Here is a 22,679-nt window from a genome sequence, read left to right on the forward strand (position 1 = left end):
CAAGGAAAAAGAGCAACGTAGAAAATTCATTGTAGGACTTAAGTCAACCATTAGGGCAGATTACTGAAACAAGTGGTGTCATCTAGAGCTTTTTCATATGGCCTTGTTGTAGATCCATGAAATGCAACTTCTTGGTTATGGGTGTGCTAGCACATCCACATTATCACTCCATTGTCACACCATAGTGCAACGTTTCCACAAGTGTGGAGGAAGAGCTCTATCCACCTAAATGGAGGCAAGGAGAGGGTTTTCTTCATGGGGTGGCTCAATCTAACAAGAGGTAGATAAAAGGGAAGCTCATAAGAGAGAGAAGCCTACACTCACACCTATCCATTTAAGCATCCATCCAACCCCCCAAGTTGCATACCAGTTCCCAAGTGCTTTCTTATAAGAAATGCATTTGTAGTTTGAGCTTTGCAAAATTGCCAAAGGACAAGTCTGCACTAGAAGCTTTATACAAGGAAATGTGATTTTGAATCCCACACTTGCTAGAGTACTTTACCTCAACCAAATTTTTTATCGGCACAAACACCTATTTTGGTAAGCTTAGACCCACTGAGGTCTTTGCCTTTTGTGATTCTTTTGCTTGCTTTCCTTTATTCTCTTTCTTCGTTTCTTCGAGGATAGTCTTAAACCCTTCGATTTGGGATAGGTAGGTTTCCTCATGTATAGTTAAAACTCGTCAATTGTGATCTTTGTTTCTTAATGTGTACCTTTTTGCTCTTTCAGTTTCTAGATTCATCTCTCCTAGCAGTTATCGTATTTCTTGGGGATTTTAGCAATTTTGGCCATTATTCTTGTTTTGGCGACTTGCTCCCTTGTTTGGCGATTGCAATCACCAGAAGGATTCCCAAATGCTTTCATTATATTTGGATCATTAGTTTTGAAATTTATCTTCATTGCTTTGCGCACCCTTCTATGCATATAACCTACATCTTAGGACCACCATCTAAGCCTCCTCATCTCATGAGAGTAGTTTTCGTTAAAATGCTAAATCTTACATATTTTAATTAATGGCATCTAAAAAGCAATATTTGGGAGTTTATTGAGCGTTGCTGCTCATTCTTCAGTTAATTGGGTTGCAAGGAAATGCAGATGTGAACTTTGAAGCAGACCGTGGTAGTAAGATAATTGCAAGGAAATGTAGATGTGAACTTCGAAATTGCAATCAAGCTCGCTTTGTAATGCCACCATTGCATGTTCTAGGTCTTTCAAGGTTTTTTGAAGCTACATTTCTCACCAAAAATTAGATAAAACATGTAATTTTGGTATTTCTACAGGGTTGTGGAGCATATATTTCTCATTTAAAGAACACCAAAACCAGCATTATTTTTAGAAAAAACAATTTGACACGTGAGCTAGAAAAGTTAATGATATTACTGGATGATTCGGTGTAAGAAAGGATTACGATCGTCATTACCATTCAGAATGACCTATTCTGCCAACATTCTATTTTGCAGCACGCTTTCTTCCTTTGGTCCTTGCCATGTCTGAGGACTCCATCGCCTCGGAGTCTCTCTCTTGCAGAGCTGAAGCAGGTGCCCCTCTTCCCCCTCGCAAGCGTTTGCTGGCTGGATTCAAGAAGAACGGTTGGTCCTCCCCTTCCTCTTCTTCCTGTGCAGTTCCCATGGAGGAGATGCAGGTGAAAGCTAACCTAGAAGGAGCAGCCATGGCGAAGCATGAAGAACACGATGACAATTCTGTAGAAGATGGAGAAAGAGGTGCTGCGCAGACTCCGAATTGTGCTGAGGAAAGCATGAATTCTGATATCAAAATTCAGAGAAAATCCAAGCGCCATAAAGCTTTTTCACTTGTGATGAAGAAAAAGACGAAGAAGAAGGTTGCTGCAGAAGTGAAGGCCGTCTCTGCAGAGAAGGATCTACATGTCAAGACTTTTGCCATGGCTGAAACAGAGAAGGATGTGGACGATTTGGATGCTGTAACGGTTAAGGTTTCTTTTGAGGCAGAAGAAGTCGCCATAGCCCCTGCAGAGCTTGCAGAGAGGGATGCAACTGCTGTAGTAAGGGCTCATGAAGCAGAAAAAGAAGACGCAAGAGCCGCCTGCGTTGGAGCTCTGAAACTGAAAAGAATCCCTAAGAGTAAGGCTAATGAAGACGAAGCCGCCTGTGATGAATCTTTGAAACCGAGAAGAAAACCTGGCAGGAAGGCTAAGGAAGAAGACGACGCTGCCTGCGATGAAGCTCTGAAACCGAGGAGAAACCCTAGCAGACAACACCACAGTAGAAACAAGGATCTCGAGCACAAGCAAGAAGCTCAGCATGACAGGAGCTCACAGATCCCTCCACCCCCATCCGATGAGGAGTTGGCCCGTCAGCTACATCGTGCGATGAACAGCTCTCCAAGAATATCTCGCTGTCTTAGCCATAAGGAGGATGGGCCTGTGCTTTCTTCAAGCGGCAAACACTATCCAGGTAAGCAATAAGTAAGGCTATAATAATGAGTATTTGTAATTGGATGTGATTTTAGATGAAGAATTCGATGATGCCGCACCTAGATCAGCAGCTTTCCAGGGGCATGAAATCCATGTTTCAGGAAAGGTTTAAATTTATATATTTCAAAGATGGGATGCAGCATAGTACAGATCACTGGCTAGAGAGGATTGTGTCGAGCTTTTTTGCACCTCACCCTCTGGAAGGGGTAGGGGAATGGTTTGCTTAGGGACCAAGATGAGTTTGGCTGAGAAAGACATGAAAGGTTGCTTGCTGCATCTTTGTATCTGGAAAAACGTTGTCACACTGGGCACAAACATGGTGGATGGAGATGCTAAAACACTCGCGTTTTCTTAACGTTTCATATCTTTTGAAAACGTTTAATAAACGTTTCATAAGGGGGGTCCTGGCCCCAAAAATCATATGTATGCAGCTTTATGTATGTTGCCCTAATAAGCAGCTCATAGAAGCTAAAAAAATGCTGCGTTTACACATAAAAACAATGTTAAGATTCAAGAATCTAACATTACCAACGACCATCTACTTCTCAGTTTGGGCAGGTATGAAATCAATTTCATACGTTTGAAACGTTTTGTAAGTGTGTACCGTACGAAACGCGTTTCATAACTACTATGCATGGGAGGAGGCAACACTGTGACGATGGGAGATGTGGTGGTGCTCTTAGGGTTGTGCCCTTGTTGGGTACATATCTTATCGTCTTACCACTGGAGAACCAGTTGCATGCTCATATCATGAATAGAAACTTGACCACTGCTATGCGAAAGCAGGGGTTTCATGTTGCTGGCTGGAGTGGAGAACATTATTGGAAACTGTCGGTAAGCAATTTGGGACACAAAGAACATTGCAGGTCCCCCTTTTGGGCAATTTTTTCTTAGCGTGCATCAACCGCACTAGGCAGAGACTCTGTACTAAAACCAAGTCACTATGCAAGCAGGGTGTCATGTTTGCTGGCTGGGGCCGAGAACTCTATTGGAAAGTGTTGATAAGCAACTTTGCTATAAAATAACATTTAATATTAGCGCTTAACAACTACTGTTGTAGCCTTCAATTTCCCAGGCTGCTGAAGTGTCTCAGGCCTGGATAATCATCAGATAGGTTGCCGGCCTGCTGTATATGCTGGCCGACTCGTGCATGATTGCTCCAGATGCCTGTTGGCTGGCCCAATATGCTGTCCAGGGCTGTGAACAGCTCTTGGACAGGCTGATGGAGCTATGGGCTGCCCTTTGGCTGGCCCATAGGCATGCAATGATTATGTTTATGCTACTAATGCATACCCACTGCAAAGGTTGACTGCTTCATGCATCTAATTGATGAATTTTCCAAGTGGGTTAAGAGGATTGACTCTTGAGACTGACCTCTATGGCTCAGAGACTTACCTACGTAGCTCGTGCCTGACGGACACCATGTTACATAGTCAAAATCAACAAATCAGCAAACCATTTCCTCCTACAAAGCACATCTTCCCTTCACATATGAATCTTATGACCAGCTTTTTTTTTCATGATACGAGTTGCTTAAGCCCAAAATAAGTGCATCATGGCAAAACATTGATAAAATACTAATAGAACCTTATCCAAAGTTGGTAGATCAAAGTCAAAGGCTGGCCAACATCAGTCAAACTTAAATGAATTGGTTAACCAAAGGCAAAATAGGTAGAAATTGGCCTAAAACAACAAAACAAGTATATTTTGATCAAATAAATAGGGGAACTGGGAGGCTCTAAACCAGGAACCAACTCTATGTGATGGTCCTCAAGTCTAATGGGTGGGAGGTCGTCTCATAGCATGATGTTGCTGTATTGAGACAAAAGACCAGCCATCCTCTGCTCCACTGCGGGGCACAATCAACAACAAAATTGCAACCCATCATTGTGATATGCGCATGACGACTTGAAGAGATCCATGTGTATTGTTTTTAAGTCTGTTCTGCCTAGATGACTTTGTGAGTGCATTAATTGCAGAGGCTATTCCAAAAATGCTCTGATCCGTGCGTATCATGATGGGTGCAAGAAAACCTTTAACGATAGTGAAAGTGTGCTACCTTCAATCAGGAATGGGTGCATACTGTCTAAAACCACTGGATCCCAAGGATCATGTCCCACTCTAAAAGAGGGGAGACATTGAAATCCTGCTGGAATGTCGCGTTTTGAACTTGAAACTCAAACTGCTGAGCTTTCTGAGAGAGGTGTGTACGTAGACCAGGTGTAAACCCGTCCACATCTAGGTGATAAGGAACCAAGGTACAACTCATTTGTTTTGCCAACTGCGGAGAGATGCTGTAACACGCGGAAGCTCTGGGTAGTCTTCTTTCAGCCCTAAACACTCTTGGAAACCTCCTGATGCAAAAACGCACCATCTGATGCAAAAACGCAGGTAGAGAGAGAGTAGAGAGAGAGTGAGAAGTGCTGGAATTTCAGTATATACTATGGTACAAAAAGGGTACATATCTTGCAGCCCTTGGCTGCCTTCATAAAAAGGTGGTTAACCCTAAAATCTGTCCCCTATGGGACCTCTAATGATCCAATCCCCTAGTGGGAGAGAATGCCTAAAACAATGGGTACTTGGGCCTTTTTATAGGTCCCTTGGACAAAGGGTAGACTGGCCGACTGCTGGTCGGCCAGTATTAAATGCATTAAATGCTTATTAATTCAGCCGACTGGGTGGTCCTCCTTGATCTTGATGCGCCTGATGCTGGTTCAGCCGACCACCTCCATGAGCAGCCGACAGTCCTTTCTATGCAGCCAGCACCAATGTCCTGCAGCCGACACACTTCTGATCTTCAGCTTGTTCTTCTGATCTTCAGCTTGTTCTCCATGCCAGTCTACACTGCCACAAGTGCTCTGTACTCCTTCATCTCGGTTCTACTCTTTATCTGGCTGCCTCTTCTGGATCTAGCCCTGAGAATGTCCATGGCATCTATGATGCACATGACATCCCCCTCTGCTAAACTTGATGACGGGATTCCAACCTGCTCTTGGATGACTGTCATCATCCCAATCCTATCCCGAAGTCCCTCTGTCATCATCCATTCCTGGCAGCCCTTTTTTTCTGAAAATCCGGTCTGTTCTCCAAACCACTCTGTCTCTGATGAAGATCTATGCATCTGGTCTTCCTCTAGTCCACAATCCATTCCTGCCCTGACTCTGAACACCGTCTTGGTCTTCATTCCTGGAACTGAGTCTGGCATTCTCACATCACCCTTGGAGGATCAACTTCCCTTGGGACCGTTACCTGAGAACCTATTTGGCTCACGGAACTGCCATCCCCATTTGGCACTGTGGAACACCACCAACAAACCTCCTGGGAGTTCTTCCCGATCTGTGTTCCCGCCTTGGGCTTCGAATCCGTGTACTTTCCTGTACCTTGGACCTGTACACCATCATCTGGGACTGATTCAGCGTTTAGCTTGGCTGAGCCTGATGCTCTGATACCAATGTAACACGCGGAAGCTCTGGGTGGTCTTCTTTCAGCCCTAAACACTCTTGGAAACCTCCTGATGCAAAAACGCACCATCTGATGCAAAAACGCAGGTAGAGAGAGAGTAGAGAGAGAGAGAGTGAAGTGCTGGAATTTCAGTATATACTATGGTACAAAAAAATGAGCTGGCGCTATAACTATGCCAGTCTCTAGAATGGCTGTCACACAGCTTGTCATCCCACTGGCCACATATCACCCAAGATTTCACCAACCATGCCAGTGGTGTAACTGTGGGGCCTATCCCCCAGGCGGGTCATCAGTGTCCACCGCCTCACTGGATGAGCTCGATATCTCAACACTCAACACTTAACATCCATATACAAAGATAAGAGTACACACTTATGAAAGGCACTCAACCAAATACATAATAGGGTTCTCTATAGTGTGAACCCAACTAAATGAGTTGGTGCTATAACTATGCCAGTCTCTAGAATGGCTGTCACACAGCCTGTCATCCCACTGGCCGCATGCAGCCCTTGGCTGCCTTCATAAAAAGGTGGTTAACCCTAAAATCTGTCCCCTATGGGACCTCTAATGATCCAATCCCCTAGTGGGAGAGAATGCCTAAAACAATGGGTACTTGGGCCTTTTTATAGGTCCCTTGGACAAAGGGTAGACTGGCCGACTGCTGGTCGGCCAGTATTAAATGCATTAAATGCTTATTAATTCAGCTGACTGGGTGGTCCTCCTTGATCTTGATGCGCTTGATGCTGGTTCAGCCGACCACCTCCATGAGCAGCCGACAGTCCTTTCTATGCAGCCAGCACCAATGTCCTGCAGCCGACACACTTCTGATCTTCAGCTTGTTCTTCTGATCTTCAGCTTGTTCTCCATGCCAGTCTACATTGCCACAAGTGCTCTGTACTCCTTCATCTCGGTTCTACTCTTTATCTGGCTGCCTCTTCTAGATCTAGCCCTGAGAATGTCCATGGCATCTATGATGCACATGACAGATGCCATCCTTAGAACTGCCCATGTCAAAGAGGACAATGAATTGCTGTCTCCTTGCAATGCCATAGGCATGGATGAGAGCCTTCTTCTGTCACTCCGCCTCACCCTCCTGCTTATCATCAAATACCATTGGTGGCGCTGAATTCAAAGCGGGCAATAGCTGAATGGCATTAGAGGCTGATGGTGGAGGTGTGGATGGGGCTGCTAATGTCGCTAGTGCGGAAGTGGATGCCTTGATAGACTTTTCAGCTTGAAACTTAGTGTAATCTTTCTTCCCGTGTCCCACAGTGTGGCAGAAGAAACAATGGTTCTTTGTTCTGTACTGTGTCTGTAATTTTTTTGAGTCCTTTTGGTCTTTGTTGTTTTGAGCCGCCTTATTGTGGGTAGAGACTACTGTTGGGGCTTAGGATTAGACTGTACCTGCTTGGGCTCACCTCCGTTCAACATCAGTTCCTGATTCTGAGTGAGGGTCAGTGCCTATGTGTCACATGCACTCTGCACTCAGTGCATGGTGACAAGATGGCTGATCATCAGAAGTGCAACAGTTGTACAATTTTAGTATCCAATAGGATGATAATTGTTGTACGCCGTGACCCCATTGTACATCCTCAGTCCAGGATAAGTCAGGCACAAGCTATGTAGGTCATTCCTCAGCCTTAGCGGGTCAGTCAGTCAATCAAGTCCCTTAACCCACTTGGAGAGAATCATTCATGCATGTAGAGTCAGTAGAAGCCTTAGGGTTTGCATCAAAAAGCACTCTGCATCCTGCATAATATGCATTCATATGCCTGTGCATCATTTAGAACATCCCAGAAGCCTTAGGGAATTTACTAGGATTTATCTGGTATTTTTTCCATATTTAATAGTATTTATTTAGTATTATTTGCATTATTGGGCATTTATAAATATAAACTTTATTAAATGACCAACCTCCAGTTAGTATAAATAGGCTTGCATAGAGCTTAGTTATTCATTCAGTCTTCATTGTGCTAAGAGCTCTTCTCCTCAGCCCTAGGAGTATCCTTGCCTTCAGCCCTAGACTAATCCAGCCCTTGGAGCTCATAAGCTTGCTTCTCCAGCCCCTTGAGAACCCCTTGCTTCAATCAGCCCTAGGCGCACGGATCCCCAGTGCTTCAGTTTTCCGGTAAGGTTATTACTTTAGCACATCAGTTAGGGTTATCTGAGCAGGCCAAGATGGAGCAATTCATTCGTGGATTGGACTCTAACATTCGGTTCACAGTTCGTAACTTTGAACCAAGTACATATGACCCGGCTCTGACTCTCGCTCAGAATGAAGAAATGAAGATGAACGGAGGCAAGCCCAAGCAGTCATCTCAATCCAGTACCAAACCCCAACAGGGGAAGGGTAATTCGTCTTCTAAAGACACTAAGAGAGACAACAGTCCTAGCTCTAGTTCAGGGGGTAAGGAATCCAAGCCTAAGAAGACCCCTGAGGAAAAGGCTCAAGCAGGCATCACTGGAGGCTATCTTCCTCCAGAGGAGCAAAGACAGTATCAGTCAGAAAACATATGTTTTTTCTTTCATACCATTGGGCATGGTAAGAAGGATTGTCCAAAAAGACCAGCGGAGCAAGCCTCCAAAGAGCCTTCTGCCACAGTTGCCGCAGTATCCCCCGCTCCTCCAGACCTGCCTGCTACCACCAATGCGGTTTAGATCTTACCTTCTATGCATTCCATGCCATCCGTGGTACTTGATGTTAAGCAGGAGGGTGAGGCAACAACCACACAGAAAAGCCTGATCCGAGCTTATGGCTCTGCCAAGGGCCAACAGTTCATAATCCTTTTTGACATGGGCAGTTCTGAGGACGCCATCTCTCCCCAGTTGGCTACCAACATGAGCTGTACCTTAGTGCCCTATCATTTGGAGGTAGACGGGTTTACACCTGGTCTCCGCACCCACATCTCTCAGAAGGCACAATAGTTTTCTTTTCAAGTTCAAAAGGCCTCATTCCAGCGAGATTTCATTGTCTCTCCTCTTTTGGGATGTGACATGATCTTAGGAATCCAGTGGTTTCGTCAGTATGAACCCATTCCCAATTGGGGGCAGGACACCTTTATTATCTCTAAAGGTTTTCCTGAGCCTGTCATGATTCGGGGGGAAAGGAGCATTCTTGGCGTTCCTATGATTTCTCATCTCCAGGCGCGACGAGCTATATGCAAGGGAGCAGAAGGAGCATTAATTTATGCTCAGACAGCTTCTATCTCATCAATAACCGCTGTCTCATCATCTTCAGTCCCTCAGTTAGCAGATCTCCTTTCTCATTCAGACATTTTTAAGGATGATCTCCTACCTAGTATCCCACAGTTAGCAGAACCTCCTAGCAAGTTTTCCTCTTGTCTTTCCAAGACTTTCAAGGGCAAGCTAGAACAGCAGTCAGTTCTCAAACATTTGAAACATGTTCCTTATGGACACATTTTCACAGTCACCACAGATCACGCCGTGACCCCATTGTACATCCTCAGTCGAGGATAAGTCAGGCACGAGCTATGTAGGTCATTCCTCAGCCTTAGCGGGTCAGTCAGTCAATCAAGTCCCTTAACCCACTTGGAGAGAATCATTCATGCATGTAGAGTCAGTAGAAGCCTTAGGGTTTGCATCAGAAAGCACTCTGCATCTTGCATAATATGCATTCATATGCCTGTGCATCATTTAGAACACATCCCAGAAGCCTTAGGGAATTTACTAGGATTTATCTGGTATTTTTCCCATATTTAATAGTATTTATTTAGTATTATTTGCATTATTGGGCATTTATAAATATAAACTTTATTAAATGATCAACCTCCAGTTAGTATAAATAGGCTAGTCTTCATTGTGCTAAGAGCTCTTCTCCTCAGCCCTAGGAGTATCCTTGCCTTCAGCCCTAGACTAATCCAGCCCTTGGAGCTCCTAAGCTTGCTTCTCCAGCCCCTTGAGAACCCCTTGCGTCAGTCAGCCCTAGGCGCTTGCCATCAGCATCCAATCAGCCTGCATTCAGCATCACTTCAGGCCTTGATTCAGCATATAGATCAGCCCCAGTTCAACGCCAGGTTTCAGCCAGTGTTTTCTGCATCTGTCCAGCATCAGATCCCCGCGTTTCTGTCCAGCAGCATCAGATCCTCTGCGTTTCTGTCCAGCAGCCTCAGAACACCTGCGTTTTCAGTTCAGCAGCTTCCCTACAGTTTCCAGCCCTGAATCTGCAGTTTGCATCAGTATCCAGCCTTCTGTGCATCATCCATGCATGCAGCAGTCATCTGGTGAAGGTAACACAGCATTCATAAGTGTTTTCAGCATTCTAACATAGTGTAGAACAGTCCACCTTCTTCTTCTCTCAGCCTCAGGTGTGCAGCCCTTCCTCATGCCTTGGGAAGAGTGCATAGGCTCGAGATCAGGTCATCGAGGTGTTTCTACAGCAGTGTACAGATCAGCCACTCTCCGATCCTCCGAGATCTTGCGTTTGGCTTATCTACAGTCCACAGTCATTCTCTCTAAAGAAATAAAGCAAATACTATCTCGTTATCGGGATAGGGGGCCCTTCAGTGGGTAATTCGGGACCCAATCTGGTGCACAGTTCTCATATCTCTCTCTCTCTCTCAACTCTTTAAAGTTTGAAGTATTGAAATGGATTGCTAAACTCACGAAACTCAGGATACAGAAGACGGTGTGAGCATTTGTGTGACAGGATCTTCCAATACAAAGACTTCCGTTGCATATCACACTATGCATAAGTTTGAGACTCAAAATTCCTAAGTGGGTACCTAATGTTTGCGTCTAAACCTCTAATGAACTGCTTGAGCTTATCTTCTTCCGATATACCCAACTGTTGGGTCATGGTAATGACCTTGTTGGAATAGGTCAAAAGAGGGGAACTGCCATGAGTGAGTTTGTAAAACTTTTCTTCAAGATTGGTTATATATTGCGGCGTAAGAAAACGGGCTTTGAGGTCAGCCACGAAAGTAGCCCAATCAAATTGGAATTGGCTTGTCAGGGGATCTATGTGAAGTTGTGACCAATGCTGCCACTAAGTAACAGCTTCCCAGTCAGTAGGTGTATTTTTAATAATAAAATATTACCCAACTTTTATCAGAGTTCTTGTGCTTTGCTTTTCTAGCTTCAAGGCCTTGCTTTTTGGCCTTAGAGTTGCTTTTTGCTTTTTGGTCCGGCCCAGTCTCCTCTTGTCAGTGGTGCTCTCAGCTCACAGTCAACTCAGTTTGACTTTTTTGCTTTTCTCTGCTTTTTGACCAAAACTGGCGCTTTTTCATGAGCAAACCCTGTCCCCATGCCTTCTTCAACCTATCCAATGTCGGGGCAAGGGTTCCATCATGTGAATAGGGCTAGGAAAGGCCAAATAGTTAAAAGAGGAAAGCAAAGTGAAAAAGCCAAAGCAAAAGCATGATATCTTTTTGGCAAAAAGCAGGATCCTCTCCTCAAGTATAAAAGAAGCATGAACCCCTCTTGAAGCACCATCGACAAGGCGTGAAGATCTTCATCGAAGAGTGAAATTTATCATCATCAAATTTAGGTGTGGGCATCTTTGATTGAAGCTTGGAGTTCTCCACGGCCACTCGGACGCCTGTTGCCTTGGAGCCGCCTGGCTGTACTGTACGGTTGACTGCAGCCATGAGCGCTTGCCTTCTAGATAGTGCAGCCAGGCTGCACCTGATGTGCGCAGCCACCTGGTTGTTGCTAACGTTGCCCTTGTACGACAGCAGCACCTGATTTGCTAGTTGCCACCGGTTGTGCCACCTGAAGTGCTGCCCCCACTGCTTGGCTGTGCCGCCTGCGCCACCTGCTGCGCGTGGCTGCGCCGCCCACCATTTGAGCCAACCTGCCTATTGTTTGCGGCGTGCGCCAACCTGCCTACTGCTGTGTGCCATTTGAACTGCTGGAAATCGCTGCCTGTACCTATATGGCACCACCAGCCATCTAAACCATCGTTGACACCTGTGCTTGCCTGCATCACCGCCACCAGTGCTAACGCCTGCTGCCAGTTGTGCCGCCTACAAAGCACTTGTGTGCCACCCAAACAGTGCCACCACTTGCTGTTTTGGGCACTAGCTGATTCTGTTGTGCTGCCCGTGGGATTGATCCGGTTCATACACTCTTATATGGTCTTGTGTGGGCTATTTCTTCTTAAGTTCGTACAGCAAGATTATAGTTGATCATCATATACTTCGTTATCTATAGGTACCACCGGTGTACCTTGTGTACAAACTTGAGGTTTGCTGAACTTGGATTTGGACTTGGATCTAATACTAGCCCGGTGAGAGATTCTTGTGGGTCATTCCCGTGGTGTGCTCCACATCAGGGTCTCGTGTCTCGACATCGACATCGTTGACTCCGACTTGGATTTCTATATCGGCATATTTGTTTGCTTTTGTATTCATTGTTGTATTGATCCTGGCTTGTGAGCCTGTGGATTGTTCCTGAATAAATTCATGAAAGGGGACGGGGCCTTTTCCCCGCTCAATGCGTGTGTCCTGTGCAAAGTTTTCTAAACTCTAATCTCTATCCTCTCTCTCTCTTTCTATCTCTTGGATATGTGGTTGAGTCTGTCACGGCACGCCCGTTGGGCTTACAATTAGGGTGTTGCCACATGGACTTTGTCTTGTGGATCTGTAATTTTAGCTAATGGAAAAATTTGCTTCTAATTGATGAATGAATTGAGTAACAGTAGCATGATCACACTTACCATCATACAAGTTTGGAGAGGTTTCTATGACGGTGGTGGTAAATGAGTTGCCTTCTGTACGACCATATAATCATTGCATTGATTTTGTGCCAGGTAGCTCACCACCTAATAGGCTAGGCTATGGTGTAAGTGCATCCCAAGGAGATCATGAAACATGTAAATCAACTTCTTGAGAAGGGGTTGGTTCAGCCGAGCTCTTTCCCATATTGTTCACCCGTTGTCATGTGCACAGTGTGTATCTACTGTGTGCTACACGCACGCAAGACTAGCTTCGAGGTCTGGGGAAGCTTGGAGCTAGGCAGGCTGATTGACGAGCTGAGTTAGGGATAGACTAACGGGCGGGCACCCAAGTTTGGACGGGCGGGCGCCCAAGTGTGGACACCTGATGACCGGCCAAGAGCCTATAAAAGGGTGGCCAAGGTTAGTTATTGAGATATAGAGAGTCTCGCGAGTTTGTGAGAGCTCTATGGTCTTGGAGCCTGGATCCAGTGCAGACGTGCACCTGCTTTACGCAGCCGAGGCCGGCAGCAATCTCGAGGCTTGTGAGGGTAGCGTCGTGGCGGTATGGGACGTCGTGAAGAGGAGATTGGTCGGTACGTCAACGTGGTTAGCTCAGCTCGTGGCTCGGTGGGGACAGCCAAGACTGTGGGCTTGCCCACGGCTGTCATGGTTGGGAGGTGAGTCAGGCCTGCACCCCCTTGTTGTTTATTCGTTTGTTTGCAGGATTCGAGTCTCGTACCAGGAACGATCACGAGGAGATCCGATGGGGATTTGACAGTGGTATCAGAGCATACCTCGTGAACGAGCAAGTCGGTAGGTAGAGAAGATGAGGTCGAAGAAAGGTATGTGTTCAAAAAAGCTTGCTGTTTTTTTGTGCATACTGTTGTTTTCAGATTCAGTATGTGTTTTTTTCATCAAAGAAACCCATGTTGATGGAGATGGTAGTCTAAGTAGGGTCGGTTTGCTTTGCAAAGAAGAGGAATGATGTTTGTGCAGTCGCACGAACTGCAGAGAGAAAACAGAGAAAAAAAAAAGCACGTTGCAGAGAAAGTACGAGAGGCGTTTGTGTTGGCACTGCTGGTTGTGACGCGTTGCAGGCGGGCAGACAAATGGGCGCCTAGGGCTGTGAAGGCAGGCGGCCAGGCCTGCCAAGCTAGGCGACAGGCGCCTTGGCCTACGTAGCCAGGGGCAGGCGCCTAGGCCAGGCCGGGAGGTGCCCAAGCCTACGTTGGCTTGTGGGCCACGCCTACCCCAGCGGCCAGCAGGCTAGCTGGCGCCTAGGCCTACGTAGCCAGGCCTACGCAACCTAGCGCAGGCGGCCAAGCCAGGCAGGCGCCCAGGCCAAGCGAGACGAGTGCCGAGGCCCATGCGGCCTTGTGGCCAGGCCTACGTGAGGGTGGCGCAGGCCACCTGTGCGACCAGAGGCGCCGACAGGAAAGCAATCACTGGCAGCATCAACCGGCGGCTCTAATCCGGGAGGGAAGTAGAAAAAAAAAAGAAGCCTTCAGTGCTTTTGTTTTTTTTAGATTAATTTTTTTTTTAAAAGTTTTAAAACTCCCTCCAAGGTTAAAGGTGTTTTATTTTTTTAACAAAATTGAATATATATATATATATATATATATATGTATGTATATGTATGTATGTATGTATGTATGTATGTATGTATGTATGTTTGTATGTATGTATGTATGTATGTATGTATGTATGTATGTATGTATGTTTGTTTGTTTGTTTGTTTGTTTGTTTGTTTGTTTGTATGTATGTTTGTTTGTTTGTTTGTTTGTTTGTGAAGACTGCCACTGACATCGACTGTACTTGCAATTGGTGAGCTTTGATCAATTATGAAAGCAAGTAGCAAGAGGAAGGAGCAGGACTCCGTGTTCACATACTACTACATGCTGTCTTGAAGATTGTTTCCACCATGTGTGGGTGGAACAATAGAGAGCAGATGATAGGGAACGGGGGCACTTGAGAGGGTAGTGTGAGTTGAAGATCTTCATCGACAACCATATTGTTTGCAATGCCGTATTCATATGCATTGTTATGGAAATTTGGCAAAAAATGCCCATGACACTATGTACTTGATTCTCTCAAGATCAATATACATTATTCGAGGGAGGGTCCAGACCATAGTCACAAGGGATGGGGGACGGTGACGGGGGACGGGATGGGGGACGGCCATAAGTAGGGAACGGGGACGGGGGAGGGAACGGCACTCAAAAAATACTTTTTTTTAAAATTTTTTTCTACTCTACACTTATTCTACTTCGGAAGTACATCAAAACGAGTACAAATTTACACTAAAATGGTAAGCTTTTGAGTCATATTAATAATTAAGTAGATACAAAATGAGTCATGACTCAAGAGTCAGGAGTCAGGACTAAGCCTTAAGGAGGCAGAATACATGGACGTCCGACGGACTCAAATGAGTCAATGACAAAAAAGTGCTGAAGACTAGAGGCTAGAGGCTAGAGCTAAGTAGTAAGGCCCATGAATCATGATCCATGAATGTTCATCCACGTGAAGTGCTTGCCTCATGGTCATGGGTAGCTTGTGCCAAAGAAGCATCAAGCTCATCCTCAGTCTCATCCTCATTGGCATGTTGCTCCTGCACCTCATCCTCTTGTTGCTCTTCTTGTTGACTCATCTCCCACTCGGTGAAGGAATCTGCCTTCTTGGTCACGCTCTTGCAAAGCATTCGCAAGTTTGTGCTCACGAAGACAAGGTCATTGGCACGTTCTACCCCGAGTCGGTTCCTCTTCCTAGAGGCAATGTGGCTGTAGGTACTCCAAAGTTTCTCCAAGCAAGAGGAGCTGACGGCCTGGCTAAGTATGCGGATGGTAAGCTGCTGCAGCTCTGGTCCATCTGAACCAAAGTCCTCCCACCATAGAGCAGCACCAACTTTGGAGCGGTCAACCTGTGCATTATGACAGCCATAGGAGCCATGAAATGATCTGTACATCGAAAGCTGGTTCCTGATCTTGCGCCTAACCGATGCATCAGGCACAAGACGATCCAAGATGATCCTCCATCCAGCGCTCACCTCCCGGTCGCTCTCCTGCTTGTTGCCTTGGAATTCTGGGTCCACCACATAAGCTGCTGCATGCAATGGAGAGTAGTAGGAATTCCACCTTCCTATACACAAGGCATGGATCTCCTCGTATCTGTCTTCGTCAGGCAGCACGAAGTCTTTCAACTTCTCTATCATGCGATCCATGGCCTCGTAGACCTTGCGTATGCATGGTTGCATAGCGTCTACAATTCTCAATAGGTGGACTATGGGCCTCACCATAGCATCTGTGGTCTTCACACGCTCCCACCAAGAGGCGTCATCCGCCCGTAGCCTACACTCTTGGCCAGTGTTTGTATGGGACTCTTGCATGGCGACAAACTCGTCGCTAAGGAAAAGCCCCCTCAAAGCACCGCTACAATCCTTCAACCGGCCCAACATAAGAAAGTTGTAGGCAAACCGGGTGTCGGAATATTTGAGGAGAGAGAGACAGGACCTCTTGTTGAACTCATGCCGAAGTCTTTGGTGGTTGAGGACAAAGGAGACCATGGTGTTGGCCTCCTCAATGAGCGGGCTGATCCATGGTAATGCCCCGATGTCCTTAAGGAGGTTGTTTAGGCAATGAGCCATACAAAAGGACACCGTGACATGTCCATACATACCTCGGAGAATAGCTCCCGCCGCCCTATTGGAAGGCTCCCCATCCGCAACAAAGCCCACTACATGCTTGGGGCCAACGATCTTCATGGTGGTAGCCCACTCCGCCGCAAGCACATCCGCGCTCTTCCCAGTGCCGGATGCATCATGAGATGAGATGAAGTACATCTCTCCGCGGGAATATGCAACCATGCCGTGAATGCTCCTCTTGCGGGTGTCACTCCATCCATCCACAATGAGGGAGACTCCGTTCGTCTCCCATTGCCGCTTTGTGTTGTCGGCCGCTTGCTCTACAATGCGCTTCTCCTTCTCGAGCAATGTAGTGCACAAGCTCTCGGATGAGGGGGGCATATAGGTTGAGCCATACGCCCCACTTAACCATGACCTTGAAGTATTCCAACCTATTCAAGAAAGTAATTTACTAATGAGAAGGGGACTAGGACGATGAAAACATGAATGATGAATTGGCAATGATCGATTGCACTTACCTAGCCGCTTGAAAGGCAATGTGGTCGTGGAAGAAGAAGCGGGCCACCGCCATATCCACCTCCTCCTTCAACTTGGGGTTCCAATTCTCCCCAAGTGTAGATTGTCGCCGTGGGCCACGTAATGATTGAGAGGCCGTGGAGATGGAGGGTGCCGACGTCGTGGATGGAGTAACATTCCGACTTGATGGTGAAGGTGATGGTGTGCATGATCCCGATCCACCACATGACTCCATTGTAGAGGCTTGAGTCATAGTGACAGGGGGACGGAGGGACGCCCACGTGGGACGTGGGAACGCCGTCCCGAGCAGAGAGACCTGCACACCAGGCTGGGGACGGCCAGGGGGATGGGACGGAGGGGACGTGACCAGGGGACGGGCGTTCCCCCCTGTGGGAACGGGGAGACATTGTCTGCAGGGGGCGGGGACGGGGACGGCTGCAATAACTAAATCTTTAGGCATTTTTTTTCAAATAAACGGCTACTAGCTGTTAACACTGGCCATTTGAGAGAGAGAGAGCAACACAACTATATAATGGGCTTGGAGCCACTCTTCTACTCAAGCCTTCCAAGACTTGAGTTCCTCTCCACGATCTTCCTCTCCTACTCAAGCTTTCCTCTCCACTATCTCCCTCTCCTACTCCACGGTCCATCACCTTCCTCTCCACCCTCTCCTACTCACTACACCGTCCCCACCCCCCGTCCCCGTTCCCTACCTTTAGCCGTCCCCGTCCCCGTCCCTTGGTAACTATGGCTTGAGTTCCTCTCCCCATCGTCGCGAGATCCACGGCCACTCGTGGTGTCCTTCTTGTCGCTTCGACCGCTTCGTAGATGCTAAGCTTGTCAAGAAGTTCCCGTCTCTTCTCGAGCGTGACATTCGTGCAAAACCTCACCTCATGCCCACTCTCATGCAAGAGGTGGGCTCGCACTTTGTCGGCGCCACCCGTTCGCTGGTACGGGCAAAGCTTGCATACCCATGGCCGAGAACCGCCTCCATGAACGGATGTGGTGTAGTTAACCTCCTCCCACCATGTCCATCCCGTTGTCCTTCTTTGAGAAGCCCCGGCACGTGAGGAGAATGCCATGGTTGAAGATGGCTTGACTCTTGAGCCTTGAGGAATGAGAAAGAGAGAGAGAGAGAGAGAGAGAGAGAGAGAGAGCCTAGAGGCTAGAGGCCTAGAGCCTAGAGCCTAGAGCCTAGACTCTAGAGGCTTGGAAGTTGGAAGACTCAAGAGGCTTGAAAGTTGAGAGGGAGGTGAACCGTGAGAGAGAGAGAGAGAGAGAGAGAGAGAGAGAGAGGCCTAGAGCCTAGAGTCTTGGAAGTTGGAAGACTCAAGAGGCTTGAGGGAGAGGTGAACCGTGAGAGAGAGAGAGAGAGAGCGAGCTTGAGCCTTGAGAGTTGTGTGTGCTTGTAGCCTTGTAGAGGCTTGTTCTTATATAGATAGGCAAGAGAGAGAGAGAGGAAAGCCTCAAGGGCAAGAGAGAGAGAGAGGGCCAAGCCTCAAAGGCTCAAGGCTCAAGGGCCAAGGCCCAAGGCCAAGCCAACAGCCATAAACGGCTAGAAACGGGAAGCGCAACGGCCAAAAACGGCGAGCGCAATGGCAAAAAAGGGCGAGCAACGGCTCTCTGCCGTCTCCTCACAGACAGCCGTCCCCGTCCCTGCGTCGTCCCCGACAGCCGTCCCCGTCCTTGCGCCGTCCCCTCTGAGAAACGTGCCGTGGGGGACGTCCGTCCGTCCCCATCGCTATTCCATCCCGAATCGCCGTCCCCGCGTTTCAAGCAGCCGTCCCCTCCGTCCCCTGTGACTATGGTCCAGACGTTCTAGCTCATTGTGCGTCTCTTGTCAATTTGGCAAATTACATCTTATATTGTGCTTGTTGTCCATTAAATCTCAGTGTACTTAAGTGTATTTATTAGCATTGTGTTCAACCAAACATTCCACATCGACCGGTGGAATTATAGCTTCCATGCTTTTTGAGGTGCATGTTCATTCTCGGTCATCTTTTTGAGGTGCATGTTCATTCTCGGTCATCTTCTCTTCCCCTTCCATGAAAGGCCAAAGGCTCTTCCTTATGAGACTAAACTTTAGCGTGCTCGGTGTGGAAACTTTTCCCATTGAACTTTCAATGAACATGTGGGTAGCCATGATACGCTATGAATGTGGGAAGGTCTTAACAGAGAAGAGTTTCCAATGCCAGTGTCTAATCCCTTACAGACAATGCCAAATTAGGGTTTCCAAACAAGGGGTTTTCATCATTGATGTTTTCGCATGCAATAGCCACCCTTCAATGCTAGATTTGCACTCTCAACTTAAAAAAATGATAAAGTAGTTAGGGTTAATTACTCTGATTAAGCAAGGATTGCAGAAAATATAAAAAGGCCCAAATTGATTTCTTTTTGAGACTTTCCTGACTTTTTTGAGTTGTGCAATCGATGTCGAAATTGCATGTACAACTGGATGTCAATAGCGGCAGATTGTGGCTGCACATAGGTTGATGGGCAGTGTTGTAAGGTGCAGATGGGTAGCGTTGGGCAGAGGAGAGGGTCTTGTTGGTGTTGTGCTGCAGAGCTAGGCGGTGTAGGTGCGCTAGCTACATACTGGCTGAGCAAGCATCAAGCTGTAGACAGGTACGTGGCAAGTTGCATGGCGACTCCCAGTGTTTGGGGACAGAGACTCCGGACATCCCACTGGAAGGCCATACTAGAAAGTGCTTAAGCATTCCTTGTTGGACTTCTCTCAAACAATCCCCCACTTATATAGTGGATCTTATAGCTATAAATAGCCATAACTTATGGGATTATCAATATCTGAGTCTTAATCTCTAGATTAGGTCAACTAACCCAAGGTTAGCATCAAGTATATGAGGGAGAGAGAGAGAGAGTTACGGTCTATGAGACCAAAAGTGATACAATAGTGTCCATGTAATGTCATCATGGTACGAAAGAAAACAAAGACTAGAGCTATGAGCTGAGAATGTCAAATCCGAGCCATATGATACAAAGTGGGACCATCATCATACAACCTATGGAGCTAACCCCCTGGTAGGGGGAGGGGGCCGTCAAGGATATCGAGCATGGGGTTAGCCTGAAGAAGGCTCTGCAGATCTGCTGGGCGTGGGAAGGTGGTTGTGTGCCTCTCCAAGATCTCCTCAAGCCGGGGCTGATGTCTGTGTTGCTAGTTAGGGCCAGTGAGTCCGGGGTGTTGGGCTCACTGTAGTGCTGTGGCTCGGTCTAGAGTCACGCAAGAGTGGGGTCTGGCGGGGGGTCGGGCACTCAAGAATATGTGGCTCGATGAGGCCGTGGGTATGTCATCCATAGCTGGTGGGGCATCCTCTTGTGGTCGGAAGAACTGAGTGATGGTGGGCCGGGGTGGGTGTCTCCCATGGGGTCTCAACTCCCTAATCAGCAAGTCTCTGTGGCGGTGAAGCTCTAGTAGGAAGAGGCCTAGGCACCGTTGATCTGGGTAATCCATGATCCTAGATAAGGGTCCAAACCCCTCTGTGAAGAGACAGTGGAACCTCCTTCGAATCTCATAATATACGGTGCATCTGCATGTGAGGTGCTCCTCTGACTCGACCTCCTACTGGCACATAGTGCATATCCTCTCCTCACGGGGTATGTGCATGGCTCTCCTTGTCTCTATCCTCAGGTAGTGCAATGACACCCACAACTTGCCCACTGCAATCCGCATGGCATGTGACATGTATATGTCAAGATATCTGGCCCTCATTACCTATGACCGACTCATATAATGCCATGATCCCCCAAATCATGCCTGAGAGAGAGAGAGAGAGAGAGAGAGAGAGAGAGAGAGAGTACATCGTTTACAAAAGGTCCAAAGGGTCTATGAGACCAAGAGATGTTACAGATGATCCATGAGTAAGCTGGATATTAGGACAACTTGATGTCAGCATGCCGCGTGCTTGGGGGGTACTCACTCTATGGGATGGCCTGACTCTTCCCTGGTTCATCTGTACCCTTGTGGTGAGGGCCAAAGAAGCCGATTATAGATGTTTGTGTGGTCTCTTGCCTTGCAGCCTGCTGCCTCGGTTATCTCTATGGCTCAACTCTAGCAAATATAGTCCCAAGCATCTTTGATCCCTGCCTGTTACAAAGGCTGAACCCCTCTTGAAGACGCAGTGGAACTTGTAGTAAACTGGGCATCGAGGTACTAAGTGCTCCTCCAACTCCATAGTAACATTAAACACATTTCGTCCTTTGACAAATGCGGAATGTTTCTATGCCGAAACGTTTTGAAACAAGGTGAAACTCCGTTGGAAACACCATTTCACCCAAACTTGATTCTGTAGGGGGAAAAAGTTTCTAAAGGTTGTTTTTGACCCAAAACTGAAAAGAAAAGTCAAGTTTTTCCCAATTTCACTTTCAGTCACCAAAATCTTTCTGAATTTCTCATTTAGCTATTCAATTATTTACTTGCACACCCCAACTAGGTTCTCTCTTATACATAATTTGTTTCAATGTTGCATTTTAAGTGCAAGTGCATGGAGTGAGTCGATTGTGCAATCCTGGGGTAGTCACAATATATAAAATGTATGCATGTTGCAAATCGCAGGTGGCTAGTTCTCTACAGCATGCAGCTATCTTCTGAGAATGTTCGACCTCTAAACTTGTTGTATTCGAACTCAGCAACTCACTTAGGGAAAAGGAAGACTGAATTTTCTGATCAGTCAAGGTGATGTGCTATTCATGCCTTTTGGTCAGAAACATCTTCTGGGTTTTCTTTTGCAGTTGTGTTTATTACAGCTTACATGGGGTGTTGTAAGAAGAATCTGTGTGTAAAGTGCAATTTTAATTAGAAGTTGTAGAGAGTTTGCAGGCAATTAGTTAGCAATAACTAGCAATAGTAACTACTCCTCGACTACAGTGTTTGTCCTGTTTTACAGGCTGGACAAGATAGCCTTATCCTCTTGTAAGAGAAATGCATGTAGGATAGCTCCTTGCGCTAGTTTGTGTCTTTAGTAGGTGCATTTATTATGGACAACATCAAGGTGGTGACACATTGTCTTTGTCACATGGGGTGGGAGTTCATGTGGGTCTGCTTTGGACACATTACGAAATAAGCATATCCAGGTTGAAAGTGGTTTGTATGACCCATTTCTCATATGATGGAACGTTCCCTTCTAGCTAGAAAGGTACATTCATCAAAATTTATCTTGAAGTCTAAGTGTATCTGACTTCTCTTGGCCCGTTTGAGCATCTGGCTTAACCATCCAAAACAACTTTCACAAAGCATTTTTAGCATCGTATTGCTTGTCTTTTAAGTTCATAATTTCTTCTCATTACAGTCAAGAGTGCAAAGGAATAAATAAAGCCCCTTTGATTATAGTCATGAGTACAAAGGAGTAAATAAATTCTGTTTTTCTTTTTTCTTTTTGGAGACTACTTGCACCTCTACTGGTGGCTCCGTTTCCAAGTGAGGCATACTGTGCAAATAGAGAGGTGTGCTCCCTTTCCTTTCTTCAAAAAGTCTTTGGACAAAAGCGGAGACATCAGCTCAAATGTGGGGAGTAATGTCTATTGCTCAAAGCTGCTTGTAATTGTGACTTTTGTTGATCTCACTTTCTATACTTGTAGCATGATGCGTTTGGAAGTGTAAAAGCTACTTCCTTTTTAATAATGAAGGTGAAATTGTCGTGTTTTATCAACAGGAGGTAGTTGAAATCATTTGTGTTGATATCGTAAATTGAAAGGTGGTCACCATCTTCAGTCTAATGAGTGTTTGTTTGTTGGCATGAGTGTTGGGCACTTGAGGAGGCTTTAGAGTATGGGAGGCATGGCACCATGGTTTTTCCTGTAGCATTTTGACAGAAAATAGCTTTCTTTATATGCATAAATTGGCATATATGCTTCCAGCTAATTTTGCATGCATTTTTTTTGACGATGGTAGTCTAATATTAGCTTGTTTATCTTCGAATGGA

At 46.4% G+C, this 22,679-nt stretch overlaps 1 protein-coding gene across 2 annotated transcripts; it reads left to right on the forward strand.

Moving 5' to 3' along the window:
• Positions 1–1,425: 1,425 nt before the first annotated feature.
• On the forward strand, positions 1,426–22,473 carry LOC147626503 (uncharacterized). 2 transcript variants are annotated; one of them, XR_015268602.1, is made up of 3 exons: positions 1,426–2,432; positions 21,314–21,433; positions 22,140–22,473. XR_015268602.1 is itself a non-coding variant. In XM_086816586.1 (2 exons), exons 1-2 carry the CDS (start codon positions 1,487–1,489, stop codon positions 21,319–21,321), a joined length of 954 nt encoding a protein of 317 aa, XP_086672712.1. In that variant the 5' UTR covers positions 1,426–1,486; the 3' UTR covers positions 21,322–22,086. The 2 variants fall into 2 exon arrangements, 1 of the variants encoding a protein (XP_086672712.1); XM_086816586.1 differs by lacking the exon at positions 22,140–22,473 and having other exon boundaries at positions 21,314–22,086.
• Positions 22,474–22,679: the final 206 nt, after the last annotated feature.

The sequence above is a fragment of the Cibotium barometz genome, chromosome 22 (assembly GCF_041138505.1).
Source record: "Cibotium barometz isolate CiBa-2024 chromosome 22, ASM4113850v1, whole genome shotgun sequence".
In the NCBI taxonomy this organism is placed as follows: domain Eukaryota; kingdom Viridiplantae; phylum Streptophyta; class Polypodiopsida; order Cyatheales; family Cibotiaceae; genus Cibotium; species Cibotium barometz.